Source organism: Lytechinus pictus, chromosome 7 (assembly GCF_037042905.1).
Source record: "Lytechinus pictus isolate F3 Inbred chromosome 7, Lp3.0, whole genome shotgun sequence".
NCBI lineage: Eukaryota > Metazoa > Echinodermata > Echinoidea > Temnopleuroida > Toxopneustidae > Lytechinus > Lytechinus pictus.
The window spans coordinates 18,445,875-18,471,956 of record NC_087251.1 but is presented as its reverse complement, the minus strand read 5'-3'; the positions used below and the strand labels follow the sequence as shown (position 1 = coordinate 18,471,956).

The window sequence follows — 26,082 nt, the reverse complement described above, 5'->3', positions numbered from 1 at the left end:
TCACAAAACCTACAGATGCACTCACATCTGTGCATAATTTATATACCGTAAAACCTTACGGTAGATGTTGAGTTATTTGTTCAACTTTTTTTGTCAATAGCAGCAAGTACATTGATATATCATGTAAAGCACAGCTGTAGAATAGAACAGAAAGAAGTCTTTCAGTTACTCAAGGATCTATTTTTAAAAAGATGTTCTGTACAGGAGAGGCTGTGAAAGTGCAAGAAAGCTACGAGTAGGCAGCTCATTGAAGGGGGGGGGGGAGAGGGGGCAAACTATCAATATGTCAACAAGGATTTACCCCTCCAACCACCCTGTCTGATAATACACAGACTGGGGTGTGAGTGGTCACTAAAAAAAAGAGCTAAAAAAAAGGCTGAAGAGTGTAAAAAAATAGCTGAAATTGAAAGAACTCACATAATTTTGTACACAGGAATGATGAAATAAGCTGAAATTATCCTGAAAAAAGCTGAAATCAACTACCGGTAAAGAGCTAATCTCTCATACCCCTGCAAAGAAAGGTACAGGAGTTACATAATTTAAGGGTTAGGATTGATTTTGGGTAAGAATTAGATTGAGGATTAGCGTTCGGTCCATGGTTTGGTTTAGAAGTTTGTGAGTGTAAAAAAAATCACTAATAATATATTCTTAGAAGGAGAAATAGTTGAAAAGGTATTTCTTTCTTTCTTCTCAGGATGGGTGCTGTGGAGGAGGTTGTCAGAATGGTCCATCACAAAACAACAGTGTTCCTGATAATAAAGAGGTAATACAATTTTTCTTGCAGTGGATTAAGTCAGTTTTGGCAAATTAAGGCTTAAACAGGCATCAGTTGTTGATCGAAAGCTTAATTGGTGATCACCTCTCATTCATAACAGTGAGGATATCTAAGACAAAGTGTTCACAGAATGAGAACATTTAGCAATGGTCTATATGAAATACACACAAATGTATTATTCCATTAGGGTAATTACTATAAAAAAAATGCATGTGATACAAAAATAATAGTTATCAAGCTCAAAACATGTGTAGAGATCGAGAGAGAGAGAGAGGGGGGGGGGTGGGGGAGAGATGTTTGTGTATTATTTTAATTGAAATGTTGTTCAGCTAATACTACTATGTTTAACTCCTCAGGATCTTTCTTAATGGGTTGAATTGAATCTTCAAGATACATTTGAATTATAAAGTCTGCTTCATGAGTTTTTCTCTCTTACAATACATGTTGTACAGTTTGTCAGGATAATTGAATCATTGCTTGCTTTGGCCTTGGAGAGAAAACTTACTAATAAGTCCATATCACAATTTAATAGTACCTCATTTTAACTGACTACTCAAGGGACAGAATACTAGTATACTAATATACAATGACACTCGAGGATCTGGCTAAAACTATTCGCATCAAAGGAACATCACATAGTACTATGCGTGACGTCAGCAAGGAAAATGAACTATTTCACGGCAAACGTTTTTCGTAGTAAAACTATTCTTTTTCTCCTTGTGTACACTCTCAATACAACAATCCTAAGTAAGGGATATAATATCTAATATTCTACATTCCATTATATGTGTTTTTTTGCCGTTTTTTTTTTCAACGTAGGTGTCAGGACTTTTGTTTGACCCAAAAGACTTCTCAAAGTATGATCCTTCTCAAGACCTCATCTTCCCACCAGATCTATTGGTAAGATTTGATAAATGATAGATTATACTCATATATCCTATTGTACATTTTATCTCTATGTAATAAATAGTGACATTAATTTTGATCAAATTAAGATACGTCGTACAAGTAGCAGCGGTTGAATGATTATCTTTTTATGAATTATAGCTGTTAGGCCTTGTTTTTATGAGAGCTATTTACATTTGTCTCCCATTAGCTCTTTGCGATCCACAGGGAGTAAGGCTGTTCTGTTAACCAGGAAAAGAAATATTTGGATAGAATATTTTGATGAAATTGACATTCTTAATATGTGGTACTCTGCCTGATAAGATTCTAACTAATCCATACCCACCTTCACAGTTTTCATTTATTGCAAAAAATAATCATACTGATGTTTTTTAATCAATTTCTCTTTCAATTTGAACAGCTTAGTGCAAATGAACCTGCACAGACAGTGTGTTTCCGAGGGGAGCGTGTCACATGGTTCCAGCCTGTGACCTTTGATGAACTTCTTGATCTCAAGGTCAAATATCCTCATTCCAAGCTCATCGGTGGAAATTCAGAAATTGGTAATGTTTAAGTCTTTTCAGTTCATGATTTCCTTTTTTATGTTATCAATCGGTATTGTCATTTATGAAATAAAGTCATTACTCATTTTCTGTAACGAGCTTATCAAAAGAAATTCAATGTTTGATATAATACAGTATATTCATTATTTTGTACTGTTAGCCAAAGGACTATACTGTTTTAAAATGTCAATTTCTAAGTTTCTGCATTCTTGATTCCTGAGGATGGTTATTAAGAATGAATCCTGTTGTATTAAGAATATAGATCAATTCATATCAATCTATAAAGAGAGGTCAGGGTTGTGTAAGTCTATTAAAAAAAACATTGAAAAAAATTAGCATTGTAGAGCCGAGTATTCCATCAAAGCGACATTCTTCACAGATTACAATTTTACAGATTTATTTCTGCATTTACATTTAAATTACCTTATTGGCGCATATAAATACAATGCAGATAAAATCTAATAAAATTCATTGTGCTATGTGGGTTATAAATGAAATTGGTTTGAAAACCACACAGAGTCCATATGGCTGTATTGTTATTGTAGAAATGAAGATTGTGCTACTCGACCATATAGCTGTATGATGAATGTGAGTAATATTTCACGGAGGTTTGTCAATCAGAAAGGTTCCAGCCTTGAGTTATGCAGTCAAGTGCTAAATTATGGGGAGGAGAGTTTTTTTTAATTTTAAATACTTCAATGTAATATAATTATATATGTATTTTGAATTCCTCCATACCTTATTTTGGTTAGCTCACCTCGCATTACAAAGAGATTTACAAAGAGAAAAATAGTTCTGAAAAAAGAGACTATCAATCATTTAGTTGCTTGGAAGTAATATCCAATTCAATCCAATCTAAAGGTCATTAGGTATAGCGCCTTTTCCTTTCGGTTACATCTAGAGGTAGAATATTGTTTATTCATAATAAATCAAGCTCAGCCCTATAATTCTTCATGTCTTTTTTTATTTACAGGTGTAGAAGTAAAATTCAAGAATCAGCTTTACCCGGCCTTGGTATCTGTCACCCAAATCCCTGACCTGACTAAGATAGAGGTCAGTGCTGATGGTGTAGTCATAGGGTCATCGGTTAGTTTAACATGCATGGATGAATTCTTTAAAGACTATATCAAGGACCACCCTGGTAAGTTTAAATGCACAGTAGTAAGGTAATATGTATGTTTCCAAAATTTAAAGAACATAGGAAAAATATTTGTTGCAAGAAAGTTGTTGCACTTGATTGCAAATTTTCAGTTGGTAGATGAATTTCGACGATTGGAAATCATTTGTCCTTTGTGGAATAATGAATCAAATGTGAATTTGCAATTTCTTGCAAGACTAGTATTGCATTTTGGAACTTTATTTGGCTTTCAATTTATTGCAAGTTCATGTTATATCTCTTAATGATCAAATGTGTGTCCACCAATTTGTTTGTACCTGAATAAACCATTTTGAATTGAATTGTTGTCATTCTCAAGAAGTGTTTCTAAAAGTTTACAGACCAGTTAGTATAATTTTACAAATCTCTTGAACATTCATAGAATTCATAAATGTATAACTCCTATAGAAATGCAAGATACTTATGGGTAATGAGTTATGAAACTCTTGACTCATATTTAGTTTCCCTTCTCAACTTTCCGTTTAGTGTAAATGACAATGAAAGATTGAGTTTGCAGTTCTGTAATCAAGAAGATGCATCTTCTAGCATTTATATATATTTTTTCATTGTTTTGGCTCTTACACTGTTTTTGACAGTGTGACATATCATGTTTGATAATATATATCATGAACATACATATGATGCTATGGAATGATATTCTTGAGTTTGAAAAAAAAAATACATGATTAGATATTTAATAGATTAAGAAATCAGGTTCAGTTTTTGTTTCAAAATTGAAAGCCAATATTATCAACATTTTTATTTTCCTTTCTTAGGTCACACGAACAGAATATTTGAAGCTATTGTTGAAATGTTGAGGTGGTTTGCTGGTCCACAGATAAGAAATGTGGCTGTGAGTATTGAGTTGTTTCAAATTGGTTATTTCCATGCAATGCCATTTGAATATCAATAAAAAAAAAACCTTCTCTTTGTAGTGATATGTTCTATTTTCATTACCAAATCTGAATCACAAAAAAAAAAAATGCCCAGAATATTCAAAATAAAATGTATCACAAGGCTATCCCATAATAGCTATTATGATATAACAATCTTAATTTCTATTTTTTTTTAATGATTCCATTTTTCTCATTGATGTTTTATGTACTTAATTTTTTTTTTATCTTGGAAACCATCCTTTCTCATATTTTTCAGTGATATATAGTTTATTTAGTATTAGAAATGATAATGAGCCAAAGTTGTATTAGTATTGGTTCACAGTTGTGTAAAATAGACTTCTATTTGAACCTTGGTCTGTGACATGCTGTATTTACATTCTGTATTTATCCAACAAATTGTCATCACAGGCTGTAGGGGGCAACATTGTGACTGGTAGTCCTATCTCAGACTTAAACCCTATATTCATGGCTGCTAGGTGTACCCTGGAATTGGTATCACAATCTGAAGGTAAGCATGGTGATATCATATCTTTTCCTGTTGTCTCCAATGTGTGTGATAATGGTATGAAAGGCTTGATTTACAATAAATAGATTCGATGTCATTACTGTGATATCTATGATGTCTTGTGTTCAAGTAGATAATTGTTTATAATGATGATGTAAGGTGGAAGGCTAGCTGTAGTTAAGCAACGGAGTGAATCGTTCTGTTTAAATTTCAAAATTCTGTAAATGATCATTCAAGATTTTAGTTCTTTTAGTATCTGTTCTTTATTAATTATGCAAGACATAGATAAACAAAATGTAATTGGGTTATTAGAGGAAACTGATTGATCACTATGACAAAGTCAAGTGAACATATTTATTGTGTTCTTTCAGTCATAGAATAATCGGAATTTCTTTTTGCCAGGTTCAAGACATGTTGTTATGGATGAAAACTTCTTTACTGGATATAGGAGAAACATCATCAAACCTGATGAAGTGCTTAAGTCGATAACCATCCCATTTACAAAACAGGTAATAAATCAGTCTTCATGGTAGTCACAGTGATGATGATGATGGTGGTGGTGGTGATGATGATGGTGATATCAACATAGATAAAGCAGATGGTGATATCTATAATGATTGCAAAGGTAACAATGAAATAGGATTGGAATTGGTGGTGCTCAAGATGAGGAATAATGATGATAATAATGTTCATGATAAAGGAAACAATAGTGAAGTTCAAGAGGGATGGTGTGTTGGTATTTGTATTGATGGTGATAATGATGATCTTGCTGCTTCTGAAGATAATGATGAAAAGATGAAAAAATAACTTGGATTCTTATGTCACTTCTCCCTCCTTGTTTGCCTATAGAATGAATACTTCTTTGCTTACAAGCAATCACCCCGCCGTGAGGATGACATTGCTATTGTGAATGCTGGTATGAGAGTTGTGTTTGAAGAAGGAACTAACATAATCCAAGATGTGAGTCTAGCATACGGAGGAATGGCTGCTACAACTGTACTAGCTCTGAAGACAATGCAGAAACTAATGGGAAAGTGAGTACCGGTAGTTTATTATGAATAGATCATTATTATCAATGCTAAAGGGTTTCATATTTAGGATGAGCCATGATTGGCAGAAAGATAGAATTCTCAGTTTGATCACAAATTCATTTGAACAAACTCTGTGAATTATGTCGGGATAATCATAATACAGCAATGATACATAATGCAGCAATGATAAGAAAGTTGCAATGTTGGTAGTGGACCAAGTCTATGATGCATTGGTTTACAAGACTAACATGCATCATATTAAAACTCTGCATGCTGGCAAAAATCATGGATAGCTTTTGGTTGTGGTTGAACAATACAAAATGTGTGTATCTAAAGTAGATGTTGGACAAATGGTCACAATATGAACATATTGATTTATAGATTATTAAATCGGTTGCGGATGAAATCGGATCATATGGGATGAGTAAAAAAAAATCAGGCAGATTGGGATTGTGCCAATTAGCAATTCAGGTAAGGAACGATCTAGATGAATAATCAAACATGTAATGAGCACAAGGGTGCATTAATACAAGAAGAGATTGTATTGCATAGAGTAAATCAATATTCATCTTCTTCATTGTAGGAAGTGGGATGAATCTATGCTTGATGCTACCTTTTCATGCCTTGCTGAAGATCTACCCCTTCCTGCCGGTGCTCCAGGGGGAATGGAGTCTTACAGGAAATCACTGACCATCAGCTTCTTCTTCAAGTTTTATCTCATGGTATTAGATCAGATTTCAACCAATCAGGTGTGTACTTTTATTGGAACTTTAGAGGTGTACAGGAAAATGTTTTTTTACAATAATAATAGAACTGCCAATTAGTACTGATATTAAGTATTTAGTAGTGCAAAATTAGAAGAATAATGATGGTTTTATGCAAATTACTGATTTCTTAAGTTTCAGTTTTATGTGTTGTCCTATGATATTTCTTTGAATATACTGATTTCCTTACTAAGATTGTGATTTTCAGCTTTTAAAATACTGAAATGTTTTTGTTCAGGTTAGCAGCTCTGTACCAAGAGTACTGGTATTTAATATCCTAATGTTGACTTAGCTTGAGTTGAATATTGCATGAACTCATTGCTTTCTGTTTGCTTCACATGAAGAACATTGCCCTCATTTTTTATACAGTTGGGTTTAAATAGGAAAAGCCAGAATTGAGCAACATGGCAAATGTTTCCAGGGCCCAGTAACACAAAGTTTAGTGATTAATCATACAGTTTTTGAAAGTAATATATAAATGTTTTTAGACCTACAATCAAATGCTAAGTTTTGTGTTAATGGGCCCTGATCCAAATTCATGGCAGCATGCAAAATGCAGAATATTATTTCACATTATAAAATTTGTATATGCTTATTGAGAATGTAAATTGTAAAGATTTCCTTTCATTTATTTGTATAGCAATCAGTCGCCAGTGAATGCATTCCATCCAACTTTAAATCAGCTACTTCAGTTCACCACCAGCAAGCTGTCAATGCTACTCAGTTCTATCAGGTATGATACTGCTTTCAATCAAGAACTTGTGTCTAATTTGATTGACTTGATTCATTTGAAGTATAGCATGATCTGACAGTATTAATAGACACTGCAGTAACTTATTTCATAATTGTTGCATCCTCTTAGTCTGTATGATTCATCACTTCTGTGAAATATTAAGATATGACTCTTGTAAGTTTTAGGCACCTTACTATTAGGCGGTGGTTTGTCTTTAAGCAGGATACCACTTATAAAAAGCGGTATTCATGCGTCTTTCACAGTGACATTCCACATTCTCTATTGTTAATGATGAAATGTGAGGATTAGTGATGAACAGCCACTTGCAGGATTCCTGCATGAAAGATGTGGCTCTGGCTCTTTGTTTTAAAAAATTGATATAGCTCTAAGATATAAGTGCTGAGTGTTGAGAGTTAATATTGAATCGCTTGACCCTTTATATTTATTCATTTTAAAAAGAAGAAAAAAAAACCTTGTTTCTTAATCATTTTCAATCACATTTGCCAAATATGAAATATGCTGCCATGTACATTACTGTTTACTTGACAGGAGGTTGCCCCGGGACAACCCAGTCAAGATCCTGTTGGTCGTCCACTTGTCCATAAATCAGCTTACAAACAGACCACTGGTGAAGCAGTCTATATTGATGATATGCCTAGCATAGCAGGTGAGAAAGAAAAAAAAGTATTGCAAAAAGTGGCTTACTTCAATCGATCAAACAATTAAGTAATCCTTTTGCACCATCTTTTGTCAAAATATCTCATGTTCTTTGTGAAAAGTCAAGTCAAGTATTGGGTAATGCACCCCAAGCGCATCCTGTTGTGTGATTAATGTAATTTACCCTTTATGTTCTCTTCATTCTTCTAACTTGATTGTTATTTTTCAACATAACTTTGCTTTATTTGTTTCAGGTGAGCTGTATTTGGCCTTTGTGATGAGTCAGAAAGCACATGCAAAAATCATGTGAGTAATCATTGTTCAGGATCCCATTTTACAAAAGTTAAAATTAATATATCTTTGTCATCAATGGCTCTACCATGGAAAAGGGGATCAACAGCCAATCAAAAATCAAGATTTCCATGAAAGTTGGTAGTCAGGGCAAAGTTATAGTACTAAGTTTCATACAACTGGGTCCTGTAAGGTCTTTCACATAATTTCACTTTAATTTTTTATAATGTGAAGTATATGTCATACATAAGAGCAGTTCTCATATTATGCTGAGGAGATGTAGTGGATAGTCAGTCTTTCTATGAGATTACACGTTACAATTGTGCATTATATCTATAAGAGATAATGCACAACGGGACCATATAATCTCATTCAAGTGGATCACATACATGCACATGCAACAAGAAGTTAACTTTAAAACTTCACTTCTTGTTGCATGTATGTAAAGATATAGCAATCATTTGAATATTGTAGAATGAAATAGCTGTGAAGTGATGATAGGTTAATGACTTACTTATCTTGCATTTGTTGATGATAAAGTTCTGTCAGCAGTTTCTGTTATACCAGTAATGTTCATATTAGCCATGAATCTTAAACAACAAGTTTCAAGCTACTGGGCTATCAAATAAAAGCTACTCACTCAGAAAAAAGATGTCCTAAATTACTCCCTCTTCAGCACCCTACTTCCCCTCCATTCTGCACTGGCACTCTTACATTAAGATGATATAATTACATGTAATTTGTAATTGTTTTCTGGGGTTTCCACGCAGTTATGTTAAACAAAATACAACCTTATTTGTATTTTTTATTGTTAGATATTTTGTTATGTACTATGTATATTATTTTTTATTTTGTATTTGAAAAGTTGCAGAAACATTGAATGAAATGAAATCTTGCCAGCTAATATGAATCCACTTTTTTTTCCTCACATAAACCAGATCTATTGATCCATCCAAGGCGTTGTCACTAGAGGGCGTGCATGATTTTCTGAGTTATAAGGATGTGATAGGGAGTAATCATGTTGGGTCTGTCTTCCATGATGAAGAACTATTAGCAACAACAGAGGTGAGCTGAAAAAAATCTGTAAAAAAATCTTATTTAGGAGTGCATATTTACATGGGTTGATTATCATGTGCATCAACCTATGGACACATACATAATTGACTGGGAATGCAAGATGTATTTCCCTCATAGAATGCAGAACTGTACACAAAGAACCACTAAACCATTCCAAGAATGGTGCATTTTAGTCATAGACATCTTGGTAAATGTTTGATTTTGAAACTTACATTTCCTTGATTTTTAATCTGGCTTAAATGATTGCATGCCACAAGTGCAAATACTCAACAAGTTTATTATTCATTCAAATTTCGAAAAGTTACCAGTAGGCCCTCCGCTCAAATAGTTAGCAGTGACTGTATGATTTTACACACGAGATCATCAATATGCTCTTACTAATTATATGATTGTTTTATTTTAAGGTTCACCATGTAGGACAGCCAATAGGAGCTATCATTGCAGAGACACAGGCCTTGGCACAGAGGGGTGCAAGATTAGTACAGATAGAATACGAGGAGTTGGAATCTATCATTACTATCGAGGTGAGTCCTAGATTTCTGTTTATACACCAAAGGCGTGTTCAGAGAAAAACCACTGACACACTTTGCAAAATTTTTAGTGTACATGTCAATTGGACATGTAGCTGCTGGAAAAGAAAATTTTATGCTCATGCCTTTCATCCAATGCTTGTTGACCAATCAAATTGAAAGCAATTATTGCATTGGTCATAGCCAGGCATGCTCTATGGTGGCTGACAAACTGTATGAAATTGAAAATGTGTCCAAAATGCAAATACTTTTATACAATTATTATTTTCAGAGGATGGTATTATTTAATATATGAAATGGTGATAAAGCTCTGCCTTAACAAAAAAAACAACACTGTATCAAATTATAACTTGTGTTTTATTCACACTAGCAAGAATTTATAGGGTCCTGTTTCATATAACTTTTTTATTATATTATTCCAAATAGAACTTTAACATTCAATATTACTTCCCTGATCTCCTTATACATGTAGTTATTTCAGATTGAGCATTGTTACCATGGTATTTGCCTTAGTAACTACAATAAGTGCAACTGAATAGTGAATTTCTTTTATTTTGAATAAATTGCCCCTGTTCTGATGAAGAGCCAATACTAGATTGTACACTAAACTGTCTTTTGCGTCTCTTCAGTAAATACTTATTTTGATTTCTTCTTACAGGATGCCATCGCCAGGCAATCATTCTTCCCCGTCACCAAAGGCTTCAAGAATGGTGATGTTGAGGAGGCCCTAGAGAAGTCTGATCATGTGATCGAGGGTGAGATGAAGGTCGGAGGTCAAGAGCATTTCTACCTTGAGACGCAGTGTGCCTTTGCTATTCCTAAAGGGGAGGATGGGGAGATTGAGATATTTGTATCAACACAACATCCCACAGAAGCTCAGGTTAGTTTAGTGATATTTAATGTGACTGTTTGTTTTCCATTTATTCATGGAATACATCGCTCACTGCTACAGAATTAGTTCTTACTATTCATATCACGGGTATATAGTTTATTGCAATAAAATTGTCTTTTTTGCTATCAAAATATTCAATCAGGCAAATTATATTATAAAATTTGTTTGAATATAAAATTTATACTTTTTTTCAAAGTAATTGTTTTGAACCTGTAATAGTATCTGGAATTAATTTATGAACTATATTTTTTTTTTTTTTTTAGTGAGGATATTGGATGTCTTTACCATGAAATTGATTTGACTGAATCAGATTTAATGTTGCTTGTCAAAGTACTCTTGTTGAATTCAGATTGATGAGAATCCTCCTGAACATACAAAGATCACACTTTTGTTTGTTTTTTTATTACAGAAAATCACATCCATAGCTCTAGGTGTTCCATTCAATCGTATCGTCTGTCGTACCAAGCGTATTGGAGGTGGGTTCGGAGGAAAGGAAAGTAGAAGCTCGATGCTGGCTGCAATATGTGCTCTGGCTGCCAACAAGTAAGACTGCCATTTTCTATTTTTTGCCCTCCCCACAGTTGGCTCTGAGATTAATGGGGGCACTTTAAAAAAAAAAGGTATCAATGCCTAACCCTCCTCCTGACTGGCTATCCCTTTTCTTATGTTTTTCATGACAGCCCTAGAAGGAATGGCATACACACTATTTTAGGGTATTGCAAAAATAATGTAATCTTTGTAAAGTTTATCTTAGAATTACAAATGAAACTTCAACTATTTCCCACATTGTTAACACCGTATTGAGCTTTCCCGGGTTCTGATACCCCTTGTAGATTACCAGTTGCTATACAACTGATTGAGGCGAAGATACTGCGACCTTTGCTAGTTGTTGTATTTCATTGAAGGGTCACTTAAAAGATTACAAGTTTTGGAATTGATTATAAATTTGGAATACTGGTCTGCTCCTTACAGCATAAGTATAATTTTGTATAGATGATTCTGATGTATCAGTTGCAAATTTATCTTTTGGGAAATAAAACTTTCTTGCTACACACCTATTCAGGTTAATTTTTACTTTCATCATGCTTTTTATTGTAGACTGAATCGACCAGTGAGATACATGTTGGACAGAGATGAGGATATGATATCCACAGGGGGTAGGAATCCCTTCCTAGGTCGTTACAAGGTCGGTTTCACCAACGAGGGAAAACTCACTGCATTGGACATTGACTTGTATGGCAATGCTGGATACAGTTATGACCTCTCTGCTGCAGTAAGTATTCTCAAGGGATTTTTATATATATATATATATATATATATATATATTTTTTTATTTTTTTTTCAGACTGTTTTTTTCCAGTATTATTCTCACATCCTTGATGTAGGGGAAGATGCATTTGGTTTATTTCTGCTGTCCACTGACAAAAGAAAGCGAATCTGTGGAATGAGATTCTTTGTAAATGATGAAAATTTGCCATTTTATATGGAAATATAGAGTTACTTCCTTTTGAAATGTCTATACAGTATTTCAGAAATTGGGGGCTATTCCTTTAGCATAATGTAGAGCATAGAGAAAATGTCACAAATCAAGAAAAAGGTCAATTTGGAAGAAAAAAAAATCAGAGTTGCTTCCTTCTGTCATGGGAAGGGAGATTTAATCACCTTTGTCAAAGGCTAGAGCAAGCTGTTGTGACCACCATGCTTCCATCATGCACCAGTATACAAATAGCGAATAGGCATGAGTGCGATGGTGCGAGATTTCGCATGAGGTGAAAGAAAGATGCTCTATTCAACGAGGCGTAAGCCGAGTTGAATAGAGTGTTTCTTTCTTTCACCGAATGCGAAATCTCGCACCATTACACGAATAAGAATATTCGCTATTTGTGTTGTACAACGCCTCGGAGTTTAGCGAATTTATGAAAAAACAAAGAGTTTTTCCTGCAGTAATCTATGAAAAGGTAGCAAAAATATGGAAAGCGAAAAGCAAAATCCCACAAGCGAACACCTCGGGCAGCATTGCGCATTTAGCCTGCATTTTTACTGAGCGCAATGAATTGAATCGTATTGTGACGTCACCTCCTAAAGCCGTGCAACGGTACAATTTGGACGGTACATTTTGGATGGTACGTCGTGTGTGCAACGGTACGAATGTTTGACATTCAGCCTCCCATTTGCTCGCGTACAACAAGCTAAGTAGGCGTTGTACAACTGTAAATATTCACATGAGTAAGTTCTCAAAACTGTGTGGCTTGAGTCAACTGTACTATAGGATTGTGAGAATAAGATGTTTTATTCCAAGAGGCTCTGGATATTACCCCCCCCCCCCAGGGCCTCTTTCTCCCTTGTGATTAGTACATTTTGACAATGTATTTATATTTAATGCATAAGGTATTTTGAAGTGCACGGATAAATGATTCTATGAACCGTACAATGATTACATTTTCAGGAATATAGCAATGCTGAAATGTTACCAAAGTTTGATTTTTTTAATGAAACATTTTTAACCAATGAAGATTTTACACCGAAGGTTTCCATGGCCATGCCTGTGTGGCTAGGAAACTCACTCACTACGAGTTCCTAAATGATTACCCAACATAGATCTATACAGACACCAATGATGTCATGCCTGTGAGAATCCTATACCCCCATTGCTTCTTATGATATGATAACTTAGCCATGAATGGTAAGTACGATGGTAACAGGGCTCCACAGCAAATCAAATTTAAGATTTCAATGGCAGTTACCAAAAAATGGGAAAGTTATCATATTAGTAAGTTTGTACGCAATGGGACCCTGATGACGACTGGAATGTTCTTCATACCTTATTTCATTCTTTGAACCTACAGGTACTGGAACGAGCAGTGACGCATATTGATAATGTCTACCGCTTCCCCGTCTCGCGAGTCTATGGCCGTCTCTGCCGCACAAATCTTCCATCCAACACTGCATTCAGAGGCTTTGGAGGGCCTCAGGCAATGATCATCTGTGAATCCTTCATGACGGACATTGCAATCAAGTTAGGGCTTTCACAAGACAAGGTAATATAGTATCAATGAGTTTAATAACATGATGATTCCTGATATTTTCAGTGAAGATTCATTATTTTGTTTGTCATATTGATGTAATACATGTACATACATTTTGTTAAGAATCATTATATTAGATTTTGAAAGACAGTAATAACAGTGAAAAAAAAATTTCAAGCTGAAGTCGTACTTATTTTATTCAATTTTTACATCATGAATGAAGATTTAGTATTTACATAGAAAGCAGCTCAGTGTACATAGTCCACACATATATTACTGATGTACATTGTCATAAAGGGAAGAATTGAATAGTCAATATAGTTTGACTTCTTATTCTTGCCATTATTAGTTTTTCAAGCATTTCCTAGAAAAATCTTGGCTCTATGACACAAAAATTGATCAGTCACAAAACTTGCAATGACCGATCACAAAGACCAATCATAGTCTTTTTTACTTGCACACTTTGTGAATAAGACTGACCAGTAACCAATCAGAATTGTTGTTTCAACTTTGCAAGTTGGCTTGCTCTGGAGGTAAATGAAAATTAATCCTTACTGAAGAAAGATCTTTGACACGTGAGGTCACTCTAACATGATTTCCATTGGTGAATGAATACTGAATTCTTGTGTGTTAATGATTGGTTTGTAACTGGTTATTTTCTTGTCAGGTGAGAGAGTTGAATTTCTATTCTGAGGGTGATGTGACTCCATGTAGTCAGGTGTTGAATGGATGTCACCTAAGACGATGCTGGGAACAGTGCCTTGAGAAGAGCAACTATCACACCAGGAGAAAGAATGTGGATATCTTTAACAGGTAATGACACAAGAAATGGATATGTGGTGGTCAGAAGGTCTATTTCTCTAGAAAAAATAGATTTCTACTGTGGAAGCGCTTTCCATCTTTTCACTCATTTAGTTCATTATTCTTCTTTTATAATGTCTGCCTTATTTGTCAACTTAATATATTCTTACAATGTAAAAAAAACAAATTCTTTTTAAAATATCAAATGATTTTAGCATATGTATACTCATATATTTGATATTTTCTTTATATTTGCCAGTGAGAACAGATGGAAGAAGCGAGGTCTTGCCGTTACACCTACCAAGTTTGGTTTATCATTCACCGCTCGTTTCTTGAACCAGGTTAGTAATGTAGGACTATTCTTGATGTTGTGATCTAAATTACATTCCCTTTTAATATGTCAATGAAAGATATTTACTTGCTTGACTGGACATGCCCGTTAGATTGTTTTTTGTCTCGCCCACCTGCAACCGTAAATCACTTTTCAACCAAACTTGGATGGTAGATGTACTTAGGGGACCTGCATGCTATTGTGTTGGGAGGTCACATGGTATGGTCAAAGTTTATTTTGAGGTCAACATTAAAGTTTACATGCAAGACTCTTATGACAAGTGTTATTCCATCCCAGTCATTGCACAATGAAGTCTCGATACAATTCCGTTGGGTGCCCTCGCAAATTATGATATTTCTGGTTATTTTCATAAGTAGGCGAGACACAAAATCGCTTTTGCCTTGTTTTTTTGTTAGGTGTATTTATGATGCAACTAAATGAGTTATATCACATTGTGTTTTTGCTACAGGGCCCAGACATGCTTACAAGAGTTTTATGAGCACCTTGAGCCAGTTGCATAAAACGTTTACCATAAAAATTCTGGCAAACAAAATTATGCCATTGACTCTTAAAATATCGAAAATATTCTGAAAAAAAATATGCCAGAGTTTTCTTTTATGCAACAGGCCCCTTATGTGTTGTTTGTGCATCAGTACATATTTGTATTAATAACAATAAAAATGATATTATTGGCAATATTTGTGTGGTAGGCTGGTGCCCTTGTGCACATCTACACAGACGGTTCAGTCCTGGTAACCCACGGTGGTATTGAGATGGGACAGGGGCTTCATACAAAGATGATACAGGTTGCTTCAAGAACTCTAGGAATACCAGAGAGTAAAATTCACCTGTCAGAGACTAACACCAGTAAAGTACCAAACACATCACCCACTGCTGCCAGCACTGGCTCGGATCTCAACGGCAAGGCCATTGAGGTATATCTATTGGAGTTGCTGAACTTTTCTAAAGTTTAAAAAAAAATTGACTTGCACTCCTTAAATTTGCGAGTTGTTCCTATGTTCTTTTTATATAGTTAAAATGCAAAAGGATCATTGGTATACACAAGGAATCCTACTTGCAAGATTTGATTTTTATAAATTACCAATTTGCATTTTTAAATAATGATTAATTTGACTATCATTTTTTTACTGCAATGACAGTTTAGAGAGTGTAATTTCATTTTTTTTACAAAAATGAAAAATCTTTCATATACATGAACCAAAAATGAATCATCATAGAAAAATGAATGGATAATAATAGAAAATTGAATAAAAAATATCTCATTTGAATTCTGGATAATGATTGATAAGTTACTGTAATCATTGCAGTGCTAATTTAGAGAGTGTAATAATTAAGTTCATTGTATTCAGGTATGACACATGGGCATCACTGGGAATGGTGAAAATTAAGTTCAAAGTTTTTTTTCTGATGTTTTATGTGTACATGCTCAAAATCAAAAGATCTGACAAAGTGCATCCTCAATCCTCTAGGTGATTCTTTACCTCTGATTTAACCAGTAGCTATTAAAGATAAGTCTTGATTTTGATGCTGTATTTCAATAATCCTCAACTTCATGAACAAATGTAAAATCCAAGAGCAAAAATATAATTGTTCAAGTTCTCTTCTAAATTCACAATTTGAATGTTTCTTCACAAATTAAAAAGGTCTTCGGGAAAGCCTATTGAATGTGATTAGGAATCAAATTTCCTCCTTTTTTGTTTGAAACTGTCATAGTTTGACGGTGTTTATAGTCTGTTTCTATCACTCTATTACTACTCTGAGCTCTTTAGTTTCCAGTTGTGTATATACATAGCAACACAATATTTTCTGCCTTACATTTGCTAATCATACCCTTTTTGGTGACAGAATAAGCTCACATATTCTTTTTTTTTCTCTCATTGTTTATACCTTAGGCTGCTTGTCAGACACTCAAGCAGAGGTTAGAGCCTTACATGCATGCTAGTCCTAAAGGAAATTGGGATGATTGGGTAAGTTGTGTTAATATATTCTTTTATGTTTCTATATTTATTTATTTATTCATTCAATCTATCTATCTATTTATTTATTATAATTTTTTTTTGGGGGGCAGGGGTCAGGCTTCTTTCGAGTGAAACAGAATTTAAAGAAATATCAGAATATAGTTCCTTCATGCATCCTTCATTGCAAATGGATATAAGCCATCTTCTTTTTTTAAATTGTTTTCAAAAGTATTAAACCGTGTTATAGAAAAAGGCAATAATTTAGTTATGGGTGATTACAGTTTTTACAGAAAGTAAACTGTTGTATCTAAAATTCTTGCTTAGCTGCATAATTGCACATTTTTGGACTTTGCATCGAAATAATTATCTATGTTGAATGAAAAAGCTGTTAATATTGAAAACATTAATACAACAGAAACAGTTTGTGTTTTTGTATTGGACACAATAAGCATTATCCAGTAGGGAGTCTCCCTTGTCTATTGTGTATTTTGTTTTTGTCAAATTAATTTTCATGAAATAATGCAGTGGTTCTTTTTGTTGCTACAGGTTGATGCGGCATACAGGGACAGAGTGAGTCTCTCAACTACAGGTTTCTACAAGTAAGAATACACTTATCTTTTTAATCATCTAGTCATAAATAGTGAAAATATACTACAATTTTTTGTTAATTTTTTTTATGTAGATTATGTTAATTTCTTGCGATTTTTTTGAAATAAATATTTTGATATTGTCAATCTCATTTGGTGCTTTTCTATTAATAGTATTTATTTACCAGATGAATCACTTGCAGTCATTTAAAACTTTGAAGATTTTTATATATACCGGTATGTCTCTGTTCTCTTGCTGAATATGTCTGTCTTCATATGAATTGTTAAAAAGTAAAGATCACATACTGTAAATTGCCCTTTGTCTTTCTGTGTCTTGTTACAAACCATTCTCTGATTTCTCCTTATAAGGACTCCCGATCTTACGTACGACTGGGAGAAGAACGAGGGCAAGTTATTTCATTACTTCTCTTGGGGCGTGGGTGTGTCCGAGGTGGAGATCGACTGCCTGACTGGAGATCATACCACACTCAGGACTGACATCGTCATGGATGTCGGAAACAGCATCAATCCCGCCATTGATATCGGTCAGGTATGCAGTGATTGATGTTTCTGAATTTACTCTGTAAATTTACAAATTCCTGTAGGAAAATCCATTTTTTCCACATTTGAGAAATAAATGTAACATCCATAATATTGATCATCAACTCCCTCCTTGGGATTATCTCATGTGTCCGGTTTAGGGATGATATGGTTAATTATTGTAAACCGTTTTGTAAAGCCATGTTTGGTCTTGGAGCTAGGTTTGTAACCGGTAACCTGATTCACACTCAATACCAACACCATCAATGTGAGCTCACTCAATATGCTTCATCACAGAACTTTAAGCGAGTCTGATGCCGGGATGGAATTATCTTGGTGTTTAGTATCTAATGTGATTTGTCATAAAGTGTTTTACAAACAAGGGAATAATTTTTGTGCCAAATTTGATAAGCATTTTTTATCGGAAGAGAAAAGCTCTTCAATGTACAAATCTGATTTTTTTTTAAATGGTGTAGCAGTCTCTGAAAAAATGTGCGGAAAATTGTGATGAAATACCAGGAAAATTCTCTGCAACCTGATTTAGGCTCTCAACACAAAATATCAATATGCAATTTGAATAACACAATGTCTCTCTTCTGGTTCATTGCTAAACATGAAAGGAAGCTGGTACTTGGATTGATGTCAATCGTTTCCAATGAATATTAACTAATGTAATTGGTATCACTATTTGAAAGCCACATTAGGTGTTGAGGTCAACTTTGACAACCCCAGACTCTCAGTACCAATACTTACATTAACAATAACTCCAACGTCAAGACTGCATTTGAAATCATCCAATATGTTTTTCTTTCTCTTCATTACCTTAGATTGAAGGCGCCTTCACCCAGGGGTATGGTTTGTTCACCCTTGAAGACCATCGATGGAGTCCTAAGGGTCACCTGCTTACCAGGGGACCAGGTTTCTATAAGATACCAGGGTTTGGTGATGTTCCTCCAGAGTTCAATGTGTCACTCCTGAAGAATGCTGCAAATCACAACACCATCTGCTCTTCAAAGGTAAGTTTGACAATCCGCTTTTGAGAAAATATCTTTATGTGATAACTTCAGTCCTCAGAATCTTGAATACAGGGATGTAAGAGTTCAGCATTAAATCTAATTTCAGTTTTTTTGTGAATTTCCTGTGTACAAAAGTGAAGGAGCTTGTGCAATTTGGGCTTATTTTCAGCTTTTTTTTTTTCTTTAAATCTGCGACCACTCTCAGCATTTTTCACACAATGTTTGCACAATCTTCACTCTCTTGCCTTTACATGTACAACATAACCATATGTAACAAACGATGAAACTTCTTTGCTGTATGTTGTAAGTGGGAGGTAAGAGAAAGTGTATACTCTGCAAACATGGTAGCCCCCTACACCACTACTTACCTTTGGTTCTGAACAGAACATCTTTTATGTTGATAAGAAAGTTTTCCTGTAGTAATGGCTTGTAGCGCTTGGGCGTTACCTCCGCCAGCGCCCGATTTAAGCGAGTTGTTAAGTAGTGTTTAATCCCTTAGAAATTCCTTAGAAGTTAAGTTTTATTTTTAGTATTATTGTACCATTTTGGGTGCGTTCACAATTCCTTTGCCTGTGTCACTTTTTCTTTTCCTTTCCCACCCCCCTCTCTCTCTCTCTCTCTCCCACTCTCTCCTTTCCTTTCTTTTTGTCACCTTCATTCAGCTTTCTTAATTCTCTTTCCCCGTAATTTCCAATCATTTTCAATTACAAGTAACTAAATTTATTTATATATTTTATTAATCACATGCTACACCCCTTTATAATTATGAGTATTTTATTATTGTTTAGTTATTAATATATATTGTAAATCAACCATTGGAATTGGGACAGGAGGCTTCATGCCACAGTAATTAAGGACGTTCCACAGTTATGTTTGTGCGCATTATGATCTGCGCATAGTTTACACTCTGCGCGCTGACGTCACAATGGATGAACAGGTGATTAATTAGCTGCGGGTATGAGCTGATTTTTCTCATCTTCTGCACTTTAACTGCAGATCCGATGCGTTATTTCATGAAGCTAAAAAAATGAATTATTCCATGGACCGTTCAAAAATATATTCTCTACAATTTCAAAATACTTTACTCTGCAGTGCTGCCAAGAATCACGAAAATTACCCCGAGTTTGAATAAATGGTAGAGTGGTTTTGATTTTTTCTTCACATAGATACTAAGCACTCGGCACATTTTTGGTGTTTTAAAAAGCACATTTGCTCTAATAAAAATGCTGATAGTTTAAAAACAAGCACATGAACCCCTATTTTTTAATGTTTGATCCTCTTAGGTACACCTTCCTCTACAACTCTGCAAATTTTGGTGAAAATGACATGGATTTTGAATAAAGTGCAGCATTTATTGTACGTTTGTAGTTTGTTACTGAAATGTTACATATTTTAGATTTAGATTTTGTTATATTTTACGCCATTTTTAAGAACTGACAGTGCTGTTAAACTTAAAATTGCAAACAAATAGCACTATGAATAGATTCTCCATTCTAATGATACAATCATTAACTCTCTTGCGAAATTTGATGACTTTTTCATGTATTTTGACTGAGTAATAGAGGTTTAAACTCGATTATGAAAGTTCATCTGTGTTGGTAAAAGATAACGATTTTGTTGAACTTTGGTTCACAACACAAAAAACAGAAAATAACGAAGAGTTACCTCGAAATTTTCGGCTGCTAACTGCAACCTTCGTCAGCGATGTGACCCGATTTGACCTTAGTGACGTAATGATCGATGATCGGGTCGTAGACATTCGGAAGCTTGTATCGCCCCCCGTCTCTGTTGAGAGAAGGTCTGAACGCCCGGATGTAGATGGCCTCTTTCACACCTCTCTCGAAGTACCGCGGCTCCCTGTCCAGCACTTGTACTTTGTTGATTTAAACTCATTGTAGTAATCTTGGGTGGTCTAAAAATGCCAAATTCTTTTGAATGCGCAATTCTTAAGAACATCAATTTGGGTGAACTTTAAAGCTCTATAGCAGAAAATCAAGCACATGGACCTATGTTATATTTTGCATATTTCGAATATTAAGGTTCTAAAGTATCTATGTGCAAAGTTTGGTGAAAATGACATGGATTTCACTTTAACTGTGGAACGTCCTTAAGTTAACTTTTTCTGTCCCTGGCGTTTCACTGGTTGATATTTCTTATTTTATATTGTTTACATTGAAATGTATTTTTGAATATTATTTGCCGAATAAATAATAATAATAATAATTTAGGGTCTCCATTGAAATTTTTTTCAGTGTGTATATCCACTCTCCTTTTTTCCATTTTGATGATGATGAGGAGGATGAGGATAAATGATGATGACGATGATCATTATGACAATGATGACGATAATGATGAGGATGGTGTTGATGATGATGTCGATGTCAATGATGATGATGAAATAATAATTCTTTAAAATGTCTCTTTTCTCTCAATCAGGCCGTCGGTGAGCCTCCTCTATTCCTTGGTTCGTCCGTCTTTTTTGCCATCAAGGACGCCATCTTGGCAGCAAGATCTGATGAAGGCCTTGGAAACTTCACCCTTAACAGTCCAGCAGTAGCAGAACGGATTAGATTAGCCTGTGTTGACCAGTTTACAAAATTGGTGAGGGTGGTATTTAGTGAAAACAATTCTTCATTGAATTCTTACAAATATTTTCAGTGCCAGATCTTGAATTGAAAGAAAAAGTGTAGCATTTTTTCCTTGGGAATCAGGTTTGTATCGTAACATAAATTTTCATTGAATTTTCGCTTGTCTGGCTATGAATTGTTTAAAAAGGTGCTATGTTGAAGCTCAACTCTCTGAGTATAACTTATTTCTAGATTGAGCAATCTTAGTCTGGAAAAGCTCATATTGACTATACTAGAAATTGATAAGCTACCCTTACAAATAAGCATTTATGAAAAAAAGTAATTTTTCAAATTCTGTGACATATTTTTGAAAATCATTATGAAAACAAAAAAGCAAAACACTTAATATAGTTTTTGAGGCCTCCCCCTTTTTATCCAGGCAATTCTAAATACAGAGACCCTCTCTCCTTTTGTCCCTTCATTAATATTTCACCTTGTTCTTTTCTTTTCAGTTTCCAGAAGCAGAGCCAGGGACATACACACCTTTCTTTGTCAGACCCTAGATAGATTTTGACTATGGAGCAAGATTTTTCCATTTGTACTTATTTTTTTGATTCCCTCAGGAAAATAACTTTTATGTCTGTATGGTTTTTTTTTAGCGACTTAACCTTTCTATTAGCTGTGGAAAATTAAGATGCATTACATCTTTGTTTCTAGATCCATCATTATTTCCATAATAATTATTATTCCATAGGTCTGTTTCATAAATGATTTGAGTTGCACAAGATGTGATTGACGAGTGTATTATAGAAATTATTGTATGATCTCATTGACTACAAGACCTGTCACACATTGTTAGGTGTGGCAACCCCCTTCCAATTATTGCATGTCCTGTATGATCTGCCTAATGTGTCATATGAAGACATAAAACTAGAAATTTATGTGTGACTCTAAAGTCCAAATGTTTTTACTTGTTATTCACTTACATTATGATTCAATTATGTTAAGCCCAAAACTCATTTTATTGGTGACTTTGTTACATCATGTACATGTATATATGCATATAGATTTCTGTTTTGTTTTAGGATTAGGTTATTTTTTTTAGGTTCAACTGTTTTATAGTTAACTTAAGTTAACTTTTTGTTATGTTTTTAAACAGAAAGAAATGCGAACTCCTCGTTGATTCATGCATTCTTAATTGGGGAAAGGAACATGTACCTCACCTTTTTCATTGCCATTGAAGTTATAAGGTGCTATTATATCAATAATAATATATTATTATTTATTTCCATCATGTATTTTTGGCATTAAAAAATCAGGATATACTGGTAAGACCAAAGACTTAAAATCATGTCAAAATGTAAAATTTATGTAATATAAAAATCTTCTAATCTTCTGAAGTGTCTGTATTTCTGAAATAAAAACAATGATCATCCTTCTTGATTTAGATTGAAATTATGGAACTATGATATTAGAGTCTCATGTATTTATTCATTTTCTGTAGACAGTATATGTACCCAATCATGTCAATAATCAGCAATTGAAAGGTCGGGAGGAGGATTAATATATTCTTACAAGAAGAACTTTCTTATATTTAATGTGATTTTTCAGTGATGCTCATAGTCAAATTGATTTTTTATATGAGTGTACTTCAACCAGCATTAAATGCTTTTAATATGTATGTGGCTCAAACGAGAATAACCCCTTCTGTATAAAAATGGGGTAAAGTGCATTATCAGAATGTGGATATTCTCTCCATTGGTCAGGGCGTTGTATTTAGTTATTGGTTCAAATGTTTACACGAAAGAATCATTCAAACATCGAGCAACAAAACTCAGCAGCAATAATGTGTACAAAGTCATAAGGCATCCTTTAAAAAGGTTGCTTCTCAGGCAAACAAAATTTTTATGTTGCAAGGTGCCAGTAACTGCAGACAAATCAAATTATGTCAGCACAAATTCCAAGTTAGCACAAATCATCTTTCTACATCACTGCATGACAAACTCCAGTATTGTACCATTTTTTAGTCTTTTAAGTATATAATACTCATTTGAAGCATGGACCTGTAGGTCCATGTTTGAAGACACAGTGGTAATCAGATTTATTGTCAATCATCATACTTACACATTATGAAAACTTTTGCTGAGTTTTAAATTTTGATTCTGTTTTAAACTTGAATATGTATGACATTAAAGTTTAGTTATAGTTTGAACCACTAAAAAGTGTTATTATTGTGATATCCTTAGGACGTATTTTAGAAGATTGAAACTCTGAGTCAATATAGGTGTTTGAAAACTATATTGATCTTTTTAAATCTTAATTTGCTTATGTTAAAACTGTTTCAGTTTCCTTGTGTAGATTAATTTGAAATCTAATTTTGCCAATACTTGAAAAGTGTATGAACTTGATTTGAATATTTTACAGACCAATCAAATCATTTATAATATTGATATCATTGGAAAGTAATTTCGTATACATATATATATATATGCATTTCATTTATATGGTTTGCAGGTTTTATTTTTTGTGGAAGATATAGAACTCAGAATTTTATCTTGACTTGCCCTTTTTTCTTCAAAAATCTAGATGCCCATGTTATAACCTGAAGGCTTGTTAATCAACGTTTTATGTGAAAATCAGATATTACATGGTATGATTACACTGCTCATATTTCAGGTGCTCTCATCTTCAGCAGCAGTCCGTTCATGTCCATCAAGTAAGAACAGATGACAGTATAGACCATTTTAGACTAATACTGCTGTAATAACACCTGAAATAGATTGTATAGTAGAAACCCAAGGTGGAGAAGAGCTTTAGAAAATTCTTCCCCTCCCCCTTTTTTCCAGAGTAGACTAAAGCAGACCAACAAGTATTATTTACAGTCCAGAGTTGTCAAGAGCATACTCAATCATGAATCGAGATTTGATTGTTGCTCTTGTGCACAAACATTTTTAAGGAAACATGCAATGAATGTTGTTCAAAGTTCAAGAATATGTATACTGTACTTGTGTATATAAATGATTTATCCTACAAATGCATACATATTATAGAAATTTTGTATTTATTGAATGCTACATCATCAGATTAATGCCCTTTCTTTTAAATTCATGACAATAATTTCACAGATTTTCTTTATTTGGTATGTTGCAAATCAACACGTTTATTGTATGTACATGAAAGAATCAGCAACTTGGTTTATATGTAGAATTGTGTAAACGATGGGGACACTAAGTGATGACATTGTGTATCTGACTTTTTTTCAAGAGTACCGGTAACTATTGATTACTAAAACGGTACTTGAATTTTAAACCTACAAGTACTTAAAGTTATAACCTGATTGTGACAATTTTGGATATATGTATTATGGAAGAGACTAAGTGCCCACGCATCATTTTACATTTACATAAAGACTGTAGTGTTTTCATATTACATTATGGTGATAGTATCGAGTGTACATGTATTGTGTACAACATACATTGAACCTGTATAAATGCAATAAAGCTATACTAATGAAAACAAACAAGTATATGTTTAGTCTTTGAAGGTGTTTTCAATAATATGCAATAATGTAATATTGCGCAATGTTGGTCAGTAACCTAAAACACTACTTATTTAACTCCCACATGTGGCCAATGAATTCCATAATTAATTGGCCTAGTAAGGACTTGTCATTACACATTGTTTCAGGTTATTTGCAATATTCCATTTGTTCATATAGGATTGCGAAATAGCTTCATTTTGTACTGCACAAAATTGAAATTAAGCTCGGGTTATCACACAATACACTGGCAGTAGGAGTTAGTGATTCAAGCTATTGCGTACTATTCCATTTGATCATGAAGCCAGGGTTTGTTTGACGCTGTGAATAAATAATCCCGAGTGCGTCTGCACCTGCAAATTAGCGCGATAATTCGTAAAATAGCGCGCTTTGGATTGCAATCTCGAGATTAATCCTACGAACTAGCGCGGTAATTGTATCTCCATTACAAATAATCTCGAGATTGTTCAGATCGGGATAATTTGCCGGATCAGAAATAGCGCGCTAATTTGAAAACTCGGGATGGTGCAGATGGCCCTAATGAATTGATACTTGTTCAAACTATCATCCGCATTTACTTCTGTCTCTTCACTCTTTCACCATATAAGAACAACATACTCTCTCAGTTCAACATCTGCTCCTTCCTACATTTATTTGTGTCACTCCCAAAACGAGAAAAAGCTCGGCTTCAATTCTTGTCAATCACTTACCCTATATCTTTAGCACAAACTCCCTCCAATCCTACAAAACATTAATTACTCACTTGACCGATTCAAAAGGCATTTGAAAACACATCTATACAATTCCTTAAACATCATGTTGTGTAGATGGAAAGGCACTGTGTAAATCACTATACCGGTAATTATTGTCATTATTTTAAAGTTAGGAAAATAAATATTAAATGGTCAACTTTTCTTCACCCCAAATTCATAACCATCACGG

The 26,082-nt window shown here is 34.2% G+C and overlaps 1 protein-coding gene across 1 annotated transcript in view; it reads left to right on the top strand.

The window, feature by feature from the left end:
* Positions 1-25,114, top strand: part of LOC129264825 (xanthine dehydrogenase/oxidase-like) — a 34,859-nt gene extending 9,745 nt beyond the window's left edge. Inside the window, exons 7-33 of the mRNA XM_054902773.2 lie at positions 695-763; positions 1,595-1,675; positions 2,082-2,223; positions 3,197-3,364; positions 4,156-4,232; positions 4,684-4,783; positions 5,183-5,289; positions 5,630-5,814; positions 6,395-6,560; positions 7,216-7,308; positions 7,858-7,975; positions 8,220-8,271; positions 9,195-9,321; positions 9,738-9,857; positions 10,522-10,743; positions 11,165-11,298; positions 11,854-12,028; positions 13,602-13,793; positions 14,449-14,594; positions 14,842-14,923; positions 15,624-15,848; positions 16,827-16,901; positions 17,439-17,491; positions 17,849-18,029; positions 18,847-19,035; positions 21,472-21,636; positions 22,115-25,114. Of these exons, the coding sequence (XP_054758748.2) occupies positions 695-763; positions 1,595-1,675; positions 2,082-2,223; positions 3,197-3,364; positions 4,156-4,232; positions 4,684-4,783; positions 5,183-5,289; positions 5,630-5,814; positions 6,395-6,560; positions 7,216-7,308; positions 7,858-7,975; positions 8,220-8,271; positions 9,195-9,321; positions 9,738-9,857; positions 10,522-10,743; positions 11,165-11,298; positions 11,854-12,028; positions 13,602-13,793; positions 14,449-14,594; positions 14,842-14,923; positions 15,624-15,848; positions 16,827-16,901; positions 17,439-17,491; positions 17,849-18,029; positions 18,847-19,035; positions 21,472-21,636; positions 22,115-22,165 (3,495 nt within the window). The 3' untranslated portion in view covers positions 22,166-25,114. The remainder of the gene's footprint in view (positions 1-694; positions 764-1,594; positions 1,676-2,081; positions 2,224-3,196; positions 3,365-4,155; positions 4,233-4,683; positions 4,784-5,182; positions 5,290-5,629; positions 5,815-6,394; positions 6,561-7,215; positions 7,309-7,857; positions 7,976-8,219; positions 8,272-9,194; positions 9,322-9,737; positions 9,858-10,521; positions 10,744-11,164; positions 11,299-11,853; positions 12,029-13,601; positions 13,794-14,448; positions 14,595-14,841; positions 14,924-15,623; positions 15,849-16,826; positions 16,902-17,438; positions 17,492-17,848; positions 18,030-18,846; positions 19,036-21,471; positions 21,637-22,114) is intronic.
* The last annotated feature ends 968 nt before the right edge of the window (positions 25,115-26,082 follow it).